Here is a 13,481-nt window from a genome sequence, read left to right as displayed (position 1 = left end):
AGCACTAAGATAACACATCCTAGATCTGAATGAATGAACTAACCGTATTAAATACTTTCGTCTTTACATAGTTGAATGTGCTGACAACAAAATCACACAAAAATGATCAATGGAAATCAAATTTATCAACCCATGGAGGTCTGAATATGGAGTCACACTCAAAATCACAGTGGAAAACCACACTACAGGCTGATCCAACTTTATGTATGTTACGCCGAGCGCTCCGGGTCCCCGTTCCTCCCCGGAGCGCTCGCCTCATCTTCGTTGTTGCAGCGCCCCGGTCAGATCCACTGACCGGGTGCGCTGCGGTCCCGCCTTCAGCCGGGATGCGATTCGCGATGCGGATAGCGCCCGCTCGCGATGCGCACCCCGGCCCCCGTACCTGACTCGCTCTCCCTCGGTCCTGTCCCGGCGCGCGCGGCCCCGCTCCCTAGGGCGCGCGCGCGCCGGGTCTCTGCGATTTAAAGGGCCAGTGCACCAATGATGGTGCCTGGCCCAATCTTCCCAATTAGCTTAATTGGTTCCCACCTGTTTCCCTGGCTATATCTAGTCTCCTCCCTTGCACTCCCTTGCCGGATCTTGTTGCACTTGTGCCTAGTGAAAGCGTTCCCTTGTCTGTTCCTAGTCCGTGTTCCTGACCTCCTGCCGTTGCCCCTGACTACGATCCTTGCCGCCTGCCCCCGACCTTCTGCTACGTCCGACCTTGCTTCTGCCTACTCCCTTGTACCGCGCCTATCTTCAGCAGCCAGAGAGGTGAGCCGTTGCTAGTGGATACGACCTGGTCACTACCGCCGCAGCAAGACCATCCCGCTTTGCGGCGGGCTCTGGTGAAAACCTGTAGTGTCTTAGAACCGGTCCACTAGCACGGTCCTCGCTATCCCTCTCTGGCACAGAGGATCCACCTCCTGCCAGCCGGCATCGTGACAGTAGATCCGGCCATGGATCCCGCTGAAGTTCCTCTGCCAGTTGTCGCTGACCTCACCACGGTGGCCGCCCAGCAAGCCCGACAGATCGCCCTTCTAACCCGTCAGCTGTCGGAAATGTCCACCATTTCGCACCAACTTCAGTCGCAACTTCTCCAGCAATCTTCTCCTCCGCCAGCTCCTGCACCTCCTCCGCAGCGAGTGGCCACTCCTAGCCTCCGCCTGTCCTTGCCGGACAAATTTAATGGGGACTTTAAGTATTGCCGTGGCTTTCTTTCGCAATGTTCCCAGCACTTGGAGATGATGTCGGACCAGTTTTCTACTGAAAGGTCTAAGGTGGCTTTCGTGTTCTGCCTTCTGTCTGGAAAAGCCCTGTCATGGGCCGCACCGCTCTGGGACCGCAATGACCCCGTCACTGCCTCCGTACACTCCTTCTTCTCGGAAATTCGAAGTGTCTTTGAGGAACCTGCCCGAGCTTCTTCAGCCGAGATTGCCCTGCTGAACCTGGCCCAGGGTGTTTCTTCCGTTGGCGAGTACGCCATTCAGTTCCGTGCTCTTGCTTACGAGTTGTCCTGGAATAGTGAGATTCTCTGCGCGACCTTTAAAAAAGGCCTATCCAGCAACATTAAAGATGTTCTGGCCGCACGAGAGACTCCTGCTGACCTACATGAACTCATTCATCTAGCCACTCGCATTGACATGCGTTCTTCCGGATGGCGTCTGGAGCTCCGCCTGGATATGGACTTTGTTCGCACGAAGCGTTTTTTCTCCCCGGCTCCTCTCTCCTCTGGTCCTCTGCAATCTGTTCCTGTGCTTCCCGCCGCGGAGGCTATGCAAGTTGACCGGTCTCGCCTGACACCTCAAGAGAGGACACGACGCCGCATGGAGAATCTTTGCCTGTACTATGCCGGTACCAAACACTTCCTGAAGGATTGTCCTATCCGTCCTCCCCGCCTGGAAAGACGTACGCTGACTCCGCACGAAGGTGACACAGTTCTTGATGTCAACTCTGCTTCTCCACGCCTTACTGTGCCTGTGCGGATATCTGCCTCTACCTTCTCCTTCTCTACTATGCTCTTCTTGGATTCCGGATCTGCAGGAAAATTTTTTTTGGCCTCTCTCATCAACAGGTTCTACGTTCCTGTGACCAGTCTCGCCAGACCCCTCTACATCTATTGTTTTTACAATAAAAGATTGGACTGTCTCGTACGTTTCCACACAGAACCCCTCCTAATTTGCATCGGACCTCTTCACGGAAAAATTGAGTTTTTTTTCCTCAGGTTCTTTGGCCCCAAGAAGAGGGGGAGACCCAAGGGGGGGGGTACTGTTACGCCGAGCGCTCCGGGTCCCCGTTCCTCCCCGGAGCGCTCGCCTCATCTTCGTTGTTGCAGCGCCCCGGTCAGATCCACTGACCGGGTGCGCTGCGGTCCCGCCTTCAGCCGGGATGCGATTCGCGATGCGGATAGCGCCCGCTCGCGATGCGCACCCCGGCCCCCGTACCTGACTCGCTCTCCCTCGGTCCTGTCCCGGCGCGCGCGGCCCCGCTCCCTAGGGCGCGCGCGCGCCGGGTCTCTGCGATTTAAAGGGCCAGTGCACCAATGATGGTGCCTGGCCCAATCTTCCCAATTAGCTTAATTGGTTCCCACCTGTTTCCCTGGCTATATCTAGTCTCCTCCCTTGCACTCCCTTGCCGGATCTTGTTGCACTTGTGCCTAGTGAAAGCGTTCCCTTGTCTGTTCCTAGTCCGTGTTCCTGACCTCCTGCCGTTGCCCCTGACTACGATCCTTGCCGCCTGCCCCCGACCTTCTGCTACGTCCGACCTTGCTTCTGCCTACTCCCTTGTACCGCGCCTATCTTCAGCAGCCAGAGAGGTGAGCCGTTGCTAGTGGATACGACCTGGTCACTACCGCCGCAGCAAGACCATCCCGCTTTGCGGCGGGCTCTGGTGAAAACCTGTAGTGTCTTAGAACCGGTCCACTAGCACGGTCCTCGCTATCCCTCTCTGGCACAGAGGATCCACCTCCTGCCAGCCGGCATCGTGACAATGTAATGTCCTTAAAACAAGTCAAAATGAGGCTCAGTAGTGTGTGTGGTCTCCACGTGCCCGTATGACCTCCCTACAACGCCTGGGCATGCTCCTGATGAGGTGGCGGATGGTCTCCTGAGGGATGTCCTCCCAGACCTGGACTAAAGCATCCGTCAACTCCTGGACAGTCTGTGGTGCAACGTGGCGTTGGTGGATGGAGCGAGACATGATGTCCCAGATGTGCTCAATCGGATTCAGGTCTGGGGAACGGGCGGGCCAGTCCATAGCATCAATGCCTTCCTCCTGCAGGAACTGCTGACACACTCCAGCCACATGAGATCTAGCATTGTCTTGTATTAGAAGGAACCAACCACACCAGCATATGGTCTCACAAGGGGTTTGAGGATCTCATCTCGGTATTTAATGGCAGTCAGGCTACCTCTGGCAAGCACATGGAGAGCTGTGTGGCCCCCCAAGGAAATGCCACCCCACACCATTACTGACCAACCGCGGTCAAAACGGTCATGCTGGAGGATGTTGCAGGCAGCAGAACGTTCTCCACGGCGTCTCCAGCCTCTGTCATGTCTGCCACATGTGCTCAGTGGGAACCTGCTTTCATCTGTGAAGAGCGCAGGGCGCCAGTGGCAAATTTGCCAATCGTGGTGTGGTTCTCTGGCAAATGCCAAATGTCCTGCACGGTAAGCACCACCTCCACCTGTGGCTGTTGGACCCTCATACCACCCTCATGGAGTCTGTTCCTGACTGTTTGAGTGGACACATGCACATTTGTGGCCTGCTGGAGGTCATTTTGCAGGGCTCTGGCAGTGCTCCTCCTGCTCCTCCTTGCACTAAGGCAGAGGTAGCGGTCCTGCTGCTGGGTTGTTGCCCTCCTACGACCCCCTCCATGTCTCCTGATGTACTGGCCTGTCTCCTGGTAGTGCCTCCATGCTCTGGACACTACGCTGACAGACACAGCAAACCTTCTTGCCACAGCTCGCATTGATGTGCCATTCTGGATGAGCTGCACTACCTGAGCCACTTGTGTGGGTTGTAGACTCCGTCTCATGCTACCACTAGAGTGAAAACACCGCCTGTATTCAAAAGGGACCAAAACATCAGCCAGAAAGCATAGGAACTGAGAAGTGGTCTGTGGTTACCTGGCCTCTGGCATGCCTGATGAAACGGAGTTGCCGCAAAATGTGATGCATTATGGGTAATAAATCCTTCTAGTCTTTGAAGAGTCCCATTGCCTTGCTTGGTCCTGACCTTTCTCTGGAGGCGTGCTTGTTGGATTTCCTGTTTGCCAAGTCAGGAGCAGCTGTAGGGTCTCATTTGCTCCTTTGATCCACACTGATACCATAGTTGTATGTGGACAGTACAACCCCCTGTTGATGAGCGCCAGATATCTCTGTTTTTTAATATATGTTCTTCAAATGTTATCACACTACAGAGCGATTGTCCCCTCTGTTTTAGTTGAAAGATAATAATAGTAAAAATAATCTAGATAATAATAATAATTATTATTATAATAATAATCATCATCATCACCCATCATCAATAATAATAGTCTGGGCATGCTGGGAGTTGTAGTTTTGCAACAGCTGGGGGCACACTGGGTTTCAATTTTCAAAATAAACAGGGGCACACTGATTAGGAAAAATTATCTAGATAATAATAATAACAACAACAGCAACAGCAACAATAACAACAACAATAATAATAATAATTAAAAAAAGTAATGATATTAATGATAATAAATAATAATGATTTATTTTAAAATAAATTGAGTAAAAAAAAGGTATTGAGACGATTGAATGTCCCTTTTAGCTCTTACTGTTATTTGTCTACAAGATGTCAGAGAGTTTTATGTCCCCCCTGCAGAGATTAGACGCATCCCTTATAGTCTGGGATAGTGAATCTCTGGTGGTCTAGATTTGCATAGGGGTTAATGGTAACATTCCTGGAGGTTGACATTAAAGTGAAAAGTTAAAGGGAATCTGTCAGCGGTATTTGCTGCTAAGATCTGCAGACACTGTTGGATAGCTGGAAGGGCATAAAAGAAAATGGTACTTTTCCCGGATCTGACGGTGGTTGCTAAACTCAGCCAAGTGTCAAGGAGGTGGGGCCAAGTTGGTTATGTGTCACGGCTGGGCACGCCTCCTCGCTCACCTATAAGGTGTTTTATCACACGTTGAATTCCACAGGTGCACTGCATTTTCCAGAGGTTTTAATACATTTTGACTATTTGTGCAGTGAATACAAAATTGTTATAAAAATGATGCTACTGTGATTTCCACCATTGCGGCACGATAACACAATTTTTGCCACAATGTTGGGAAAATGATGGCAAAAACAGAGAAAAATGCAGCAAAAAAACTAACAAACGAAAAAAAAAGCAATGTGTACACAGCCTCAGGGGAGGTTTATAATTACTATAATATCCTGATGCAATAGTGATAGCAGCAGCAGTATGCAGATAGTGCTGGGAGGGGAGGTGTATAACTACTATATATACTGATCCCATAGAGATTGCAGCAGTATACAGATAGAACTGGAGGGGAGGAGTATAACAACTATAAATATTGTTCCAATAGAGACTGCTGCAGCAGAATACAGATAGATCTGGGAGGGGAGGTGTATAACTACTTTATATCTTGTTCCAATAGAGATCGCAGTAGCAGTATACAGATAGAGCTGAACAGAAGGTATATAACTACTATATATGCTGATCCCACAGAGATAACAGCAGTATATGGATAGAGCTGGAGGGGAGGTTTATAACTACTATATATCCTGATCCCATAGAGATAGCAGCAGCAGTATACAGATGGAACTGGAGGGGAGGTTCATAACTACTATATATCCTGATCCCACAGAGTTAGCAGCAGCAGTATACAGATGGAACTGGAGGGGAGGTTTATAACTACTAGATATCCTGATCCCATAGAGATAGCAGACCGATACATTGTTACAAACTACCAGAGTTTTATGGGCCCCTTCTGGTGATGTATTGAGCTCACTGAGCATTATTTCTTTCATATATGTCCCCAGATATATCCATATCCCCTGCTGTAATATGCGCCCACAGAAATACAGTATATTGTGCAGCCATATGTAACCCCAGAAGTATAATATGCTGCTGATGTTCTGTGTTGACTTCTGATATATCTTGATTTACTTGTCCGAATACATGTTTTAATAACTATTCTATTTTTCCCATTAATTGACTTTAATATAGTTCTCAACAGCCGAGACTCCAGAAATTCACAAAGTTGGTCCATCCTGTGGAGCTCCAGGTAATGTTTACACCACATTATGTTATGTTTTGGGGCTAAAATTTGGCAGCAATTGTTTAATGATTACCTCAAACAAAATAAATATTCTGGAAGGCTACATGTACCCGCATGGTACTAGCTGTGTGCATGGAGGCTGTATGACTCCAGGGCCCAGATTTAAAGGGGTACTCCGCAGCTTAGACATCTTATCCCCGCCGCACCCCGTTAAAATCAGTCCCCGGAGTGTGTTCACTCCGGGTCTGATTACTGTCGATCACGGGGCTGGAGGATTGTGACATCACGGATCCGCTCCCATGTGACGTCACGCTCCGCACCCTCAATGCAAGCCTATGGGAGGGGCTGTCGCGATCACACCCTATCGGTCCAGCCAAGACGCTAGAGAGAGTGTGATGGGTGCAAGGGTTAAGGCCACCAGACCTCTGGGTATACACTACTAGTCCTAGCAAGTCACCAAATTAACCCTTAGATAAACGTGTTTTACCAGAGCCTCCTTCAGAAAGGTGAGCTCATATATTTAGAGATCAAAGACCAGAGCTGATTAATTAAACATTTAATCTGATAAAAGGTATCACAGTGATAAATATATAAAAATACAGGAACAAATGACATACAGGTACAAAAATATATAAAAGAGTTTTGCAAGGCAAGTTCAGAAAACAAAAGATGAAGTTCTTACAGCATGATGGAATAGCCATCCTTGTGAGTTAGCTCTTGTCAGCTTTGGGCACAGCCTTGAAGACCCAACTTTGAGTCTAGCATTGTTTAAATATCATATCTGCTTTCTTGGGAGGGAGACTCCATTCCCCCCTCCCCTCTGATCCCACCAGGAGGGCATCTCTGTTCCTGGCCCTCTTATCTGGTTGATTATATGATGGGACCAGAGTGCCCCTTACATCCTGCTGCTTTAAAGGGCCTCTGACTTCAAAGGAGTTACAAACAAACAGCCAGACCCCCAATAAAATGCAATACACAAAAGGATACACCGTCTGAATGATCTCTCACCCATGTCTTGGATAATACATCACACACAGTTATAATTTATAATACACATATAGGATTTTAATAATCAGGCCTTGGGCCTGACAGGGGCGTGACAACTGTCAAGCCCCCTCCCATAGGCTTGCATTGAGAGGGTGGAGTGTGACGCATGGTGTTGTGTGCGCCAAACCCCCCCCCCCAAAAAAAAAACTACATTTTGGATTTGGACTCGAGAAGAGGGGGTGTTTTGCCTTTTTCTTTATAACAAAACCAGCAGATTTATGATCTAACCCAGGGGTTTCCAACCTTATTTAGCTTGGACAAACCTCAGAATTTTTGGAAACCAGTATGCAATTTGCCCCTTTATTAGCTTTCCCCTGTAAGTAGGAAATCCCTGTAGGTAGTTTGAACTCTGTAGGTAGGACCCCCTTTATGTAGCTTGCCCCTTTTATGTAGGACTCCCCTTTAGGTAGGCTGCCCCGTGTATGGAAGACCGCACTGTGGGTAGCTTTTCCCCTTTAATTAGCTTGCTCCCTGTAGTTAGCTTTCCCCCTTAGTTAGGATTCCATTTGGGTAGTTTGCCCTCTTTTATGTAGGGAACATTTTTCCTGTAGCTAGCTTTCCCTTGTAGGTAGCTTCCCCACTTTAGAAGTGACGTTCTTGGTGTGGTAGAGGGTGTGTGATGCAAAGGGCAGATGTAATTACCCTAGGGGCAGATGGCATTAACCCCTTGTATTCGTGACGCCAGGTTGTGGTTTATCCTCAATACCACCCGAAGGTATACCGCTGGATCCTGGGCTAGGCACAGGGGCAATAATGACTCCGATGCCAAGATACGGACAACGGTAGCTTTACTGAGGTTAGACAGGTGAAAAAGTCTATACAGCTCAGCCAGGGCCCACGGAGGTGACCAGTGACTCAGAGACCTTAAGGGATTGCTGGGACTTGTAGTAGATGGGGACAATTTAATGCAGGCCACGTTTACTTGACAAATGGTGATTGTGACTGACTTGACTGATGGCTGACAACACTGAGACTGTGGTTACTTGTAGCTGCTTGTGGCTGCAGACTGGACTTGAGGCCTCCTATGACTCTGGACACTCTCTTGGACTCGACTGCACTGGACCTCAGCAGGAAGCAAGAGAGTGCTAGCTCCTCCCAGGGCTTATATGGGGGAGACTAGCAGGGAGCCCATAGGCCACTCTTGGAATCACCTGGTCACTGATACCTCCTGGGTAACAATCACATGACAACTCACATGACAACCTTCTTAAAGTTATAACACCTTTTTATACATTTTATAATGCAACAAATGGTGAAACATATGTAGATGGGGGAGCAAGTGCAAGGGAGGCCCAGGGGACACTGCAGGAGGCTGCCTGACAGGGCAGCAAGGGAACGGGGTAACACCTCCCATACTGGGTCACCACATTGGCATCTAGTGGCTGCAGACGCTTACGTTGGAAGCCCTGTGCAATGATTATTATAATGTTTTCTCGGAGGAGAATTAGGAGACTCAGGGCTGGTGCAAGGATTTTTGTCACCCTAGGCAAAAGCTGATTTTGCTTCCCCTTGCCCCACCCATTGTCTCCACCTTTTGACACACCCCACCTTATTACTGGGTTGACACACTGTAACAAACCTCCTCCTCATGTAATCTCCTTACTACTAGGGTGACACACTGTAACAAACCTCCTCCTCATGTAATCTCCTTACTACTAGGGTGACACACTGTAACAAACCTCCTCCTCATGTAATCTCCTTACTACTGGGGTGACACACTGTAACAAGCCCCCTCCTCATGTAATCTCCTTACTACTGGGGTGACACACTGTAACAAGCCCCCTCCTCATGTAATCTCCTTACTACTGGGGTGACACACTGTAACAAACCTCCTCCTCATGTAATCTCCTTACTACTGGGGTGACACACTGTAACAAACCCAGGGGCGTACCTAGAGCATTTGGCACCCGGGACAGACCCTTTGTTTGCCCCCCCCCCATACACACAAGCACCCCCCCTTAATTACACCCCCTCCCTCCCCTCCCCCCAGGGGTGGACTGACAACACTCGGGCCCCCGGACCAAAAAAAAGGCAAGGGCCCCAGCTCGTCAATCTTCTGCCACGCTCCTATTCCACCCAAATCCCACACACAATAAATAAAAATGTATATATGTTAGAAACACTTTAACGTAGGTAAATTTCCATGACCAATAATACTGGTATAAAAGGAATAAATACTACAACACAATAACTGGATAATACTGACATATTGTACTGAATAAAACCACTATAAACAGACCAGTATACTATAAAGAATCTGTATACAATATAAGTGATTAATACAGGACCATATGGCGGTAGATATCAGCTGTGCACAGGATGTGTATACCATATAAGTGATTACAGTTACATTTTTGGACTCACAATTACGTCTTTTCTGATCAGCGGCGTCCTCTTTCCTTTTCTTCTCCGTCCGGATAAGACCGCCATGTGGATCTCTTAACATCTGCAGGAAAAACATGTCAGACTCTGAATATTTTCAGTGCCCTCCCCTCTTCTACACAATCTTCCCATCTATAGGCCCACAAACTGTAATAATGCCCTCCTTGGTGTCCTGCACAGTAGAAGGGCAGGTAGATAGGTAGCCAGGTAACCCCCTCTTTCCCATAGGTGTATGCAGAGCTACTCCCCCCTCTTTCCCATAGGTATATGCAGAGCTACACCCCCACCCCCTCTTTCCCATAGGTATATGCATAGCTACCCCCCTCTTTCCCATAGGTATATGCAGAGTTACACTCCCCCCCTCTTTCCCATAGGTATATGCAGAGCTACACCCCCCTCTTTCCCATAGGTATATGCAGGGTTACCCCCCCCCCCCTCATTCCCATAGGTATATGCAGAGCTACACCCCCTCTTTCCCATATGTATATGTGGAGCTACACCCCCCTTCCCCATAGGTATATGCAAAGCTACACCCCCCTCTTTCTTATAGGTATATGCAGAGCTACACCCCCCCTCTTTCCCATAGGTATATGCAGAGCTACACCCCACCCTCTTTCCCATAGGTATATGCAGAGCTACACCCCCCTCTTCCCCATAGGTATATGCACAGCTACACCCCCCCCTCTTCCCCATAGGTACATGCAGAGCTACAACCCCCCCTTCCCCATAGGTATATGCAGAGCGACACCCCCCTCTCCCTCCCTTTCCCATAGGTATATGCAGAGCACCCCCCCTCTCCCTCCCTTCCCTATTGGTATATGCAGAGCACCCCCTCTCCCCCCTTCCCTATAGGTATATGCAGAGCACCCCCCCCTCCCCCCTTCCCTATAGGTATATGCAGAGCACCCCCACTCTCCCTGCCTTCCCTATAGGTATATGCAGAGCACCCCACCCTCTCCCCCCCTTCCTTATAGGTTTATGCAGAGCACCCCCTCTCCCCCCTTCCCTATAGGTATATGCAGAGCACCCCCTCTCCCCGCCTTCCCTATAGGTATATGCAAAGCACCCCCCCTCTCCCCCCTTCCTTATAGGTATATGCAGGGCACCCCCCTCTCCCCCCTAAACTATAGGTATATGCAGAGCACCCCCCTCTCCCCCCTTCCCTATAGGTATATGCAGAGCACCCCCCCTCTCCCCCTTCTCTATAGGTATATGCAGAGCTACACCCCCCTCTCACTCCCTTTCCCATAGGTATATGCAGAGCACCCCCCTCTCCCCCCTTCCCTATAGGTATATGCAGAGCACCCCCCCTCCCATAGGTATATGCAGAGCACCCCCCCTCTCGCCCCCTTCTCTATAGGTACATGCAGAGCACCCCCCCTCTCCCCGCCTTCCCTATAGGTATATGCAGAACACCCCCCTCTCCCCCCTTCCCTATAGGTATATTCAGAGCACCCCCCCTCCCCCCTTCCCTATAGGTATATGCAGAGCAGCCCCCCTCTCCCCCATCCCCATAGGTATATGCAGAGCTACACCCCCCCTTTCCCCATAGGAATATGCAGAGCTACACCCCCCTCTTCCCCATAGGTACATGCAGAGCTAAAACTCCCCTTCCCCTAGGTATATGCAGAGCTACAACCCCCTCTCCCTCCCTTTCCCATAGGTATATGCAGAGCACCCCCCTCTCCCTCCCTTCCCTATAGGTATATGCAGAGCACCCCCCTCTCCCTCCCTTCAATATAGGTATATGCAGAGCACCCCCCCTCTCCCTCCCTTCCCTATAGGTATATGCAGAGCACCCCCTCTCCCCCCTTCCCTATAGGTATATGCAGAGCACCCCCTCTCCCCCCTTCCCTATAGGTATATGCAGAGCACCCCCCCCCCCTCCTTCACCATAGGTATAGGCAGGGTTAAAAAATAAAATAAAAAAGGATGCTCACCTGATATCCGCAGCGATCTCCTCAGCTGCAGGGCCCGCGTCTTCTCCCCTCCACAGTACAGGCACCGGATGAGTGATGTCTCCAGCGCCTGTACTGCGTGCTGCGTGGGGGCGGAGGTCACGTCTCCTCTGTGTAAGCCTTCCCCGTGTATCGCGCATACAGGAGAATGTAGCGCTGTCTGCTGGGGATCTGGGACAAGTGTCCCGGACCTCAGCAGCGGCGATGGGTCAGTCCGCCCCTGGCACCCCCCTTGAGAATGGCACCCGGGGCAGGGGGAGGCCCCCCCACCCCCCTTGGCACGCCACTGAACAAACCCCATCCTCATGTAATCACCTTACTACAGGGGTGACACACTGTAGCAAACCTCCTCCTCATGTAATCTCCTTACTACTGGGGTGACACACTGTAACAAACCCCCTCCCCATGTAATATCTTTACTACTGTGGTGACACATGTAATCTCCTTACTACTGGGGCAACACACTGTAACAAACCCCCTCCTCCTGAAATCTCCTTACTACTGGGGCGACACACTGTAACAAACCCCCTCCCCATCTAATATCTTTACTACTGTGGTGACACATGTAATCTCCTTACTACTGGGGCGACACACTGTAACAAACCCCCTCTCATGAAATCTCCTTACTACTGGGGTGACACACTGTAACAAACCCCATCCTCATGTAATCTTCTTACTACTGGGGTGACACACTGTAACAAACCCCCTCCTCATGTAATCTCCTTACTACTAGGGTGACACACTGTAACAAACCTCCTCCTCATGTAATCTCCTTACTACTGGGGTGATACACTGTAACAAACCTCCTCCACATGTATATCGCCTTACTACTGGGGTGACACACTGTAATAAACCCCATCCTCATGTAATCACCTTACTACTGGGGTGACTCATGGACCTTAATCTATTTGCTGATTTGCTGATATGTATAATGTTATCTATAATGTTATGTATAATGTTATGTATGTAAAGTTTTTTGCTTTACTGTTTATGTTGTAGGGAACATCATTGAACTGTCTGGGAGGATTATGACCAGCAACTATGAAGATTATGATTTTAATGTTGACTATATTGAAGGGTATGTACTGTGTGAGGGTCTCTACTCGTGGTTGTGGTGATGAACATTGCCTTGGACCAGTGTTTCCCAACCAAGGTGTCTCCAGCTGTTGCAAAACTACAACTCCCAGCATGCCCGGACAGCCGTTGGCTGTCCGGACATGCTGGAAGTTGTAGTTTTGCAACAGCTGGAGGCACCCTGGTTGGGAAACACTGCCTTGGACAAACAAAGCATCCTATGCCCCAACCTTATCGACATGAATTTATTTCGTTTTTTTTTATTCCACTTTTGTATAGGATGCAACATAACTGCTGATGTCATTTGGGTACATGATATCATCACTTGGTGGGATACTCATTGTGACCGAAATGCAGGCCGCACAGAATTAGGCCAAAAAGAATGATCATGTTCATTTTTTCCGGGGAAATTCTGCAGCAAAAATTCAGCAACACAATTACGGAATCCCATTGACGAGGAAGGCTGCAGCAAAGCAAATTCCACCCAAAATTTCCAATTGGAAATTGGCCCTAGAAGGTGGACCAGTGATGTAAGCAGGACAGTCGAGGGGCCCTGTTACAGATTTTGCATTGTTGGATGGATCCCTACTAGAAAGGGGTACTCCGGTGGAAAACAAATCTTTCCAAATTGACTGGTGCAAGAAAGATGAACAGATTTGTAAATTACTTCTATTAAAAAAACTCAATCCTTCCACTACTTATCAGCTGCTGTATACAACAGAGGAAATTGAGTTGTTCTTTCCAGTCTGACCACAGTGCTCTCTGCTGACACCTCTGTCCA

General features: G+C 49.3%; 1 protein-coding gene across 5 annotated transcripts in view; it reads left to right on the top strand.

Annotated features, from left to right (window-relative positions):
• Window positions 1-13,481, top strand: part of PKHD1 (PKHD1 ciliary IPT domain containing fibrocystin/polyductin) — a 707,308-nt gene that overhangs the window by 16,999 nt on the left and 676,828 nt on the right. For all 5 annotated transcript variants that reach the window (XM_056564010.1, XM_056564009.1, XM_056564011.1 and 2 more), the window contains 2 exons: window positions 6,188-6,245; window positions 12,626-12,704. In XM_056564010.1, coding sequence (XP_056419985.1) covers window positions 6,188-6,245; window positions 12,626-12,704 — 137 coding nt within the window. The remainder of the gene's footprint in view (window positions 1-6,187; window positions 6,246-12,625; window positions 12,705-13,481) is intronic.

The sequence above is a fragment of the Hyla sarda genome, chromosome 3, assembly GCF_029499605.1.
Source record: "Hyla sarda isolate aHylSar1 chromosome 3, aHylSar1.hap1, whole genome shotgun sequence".
NCBI lineage: Eukaryota > Metazoa > Chordata > Amphibia > Anura > Hylidae > Hyla > Hyla sarda.
The sequence above is the reverse complement of the archived record's forward strand: the minus strand, read 5'-3'. Positions and strand labels throughout refer to the sequence as shown.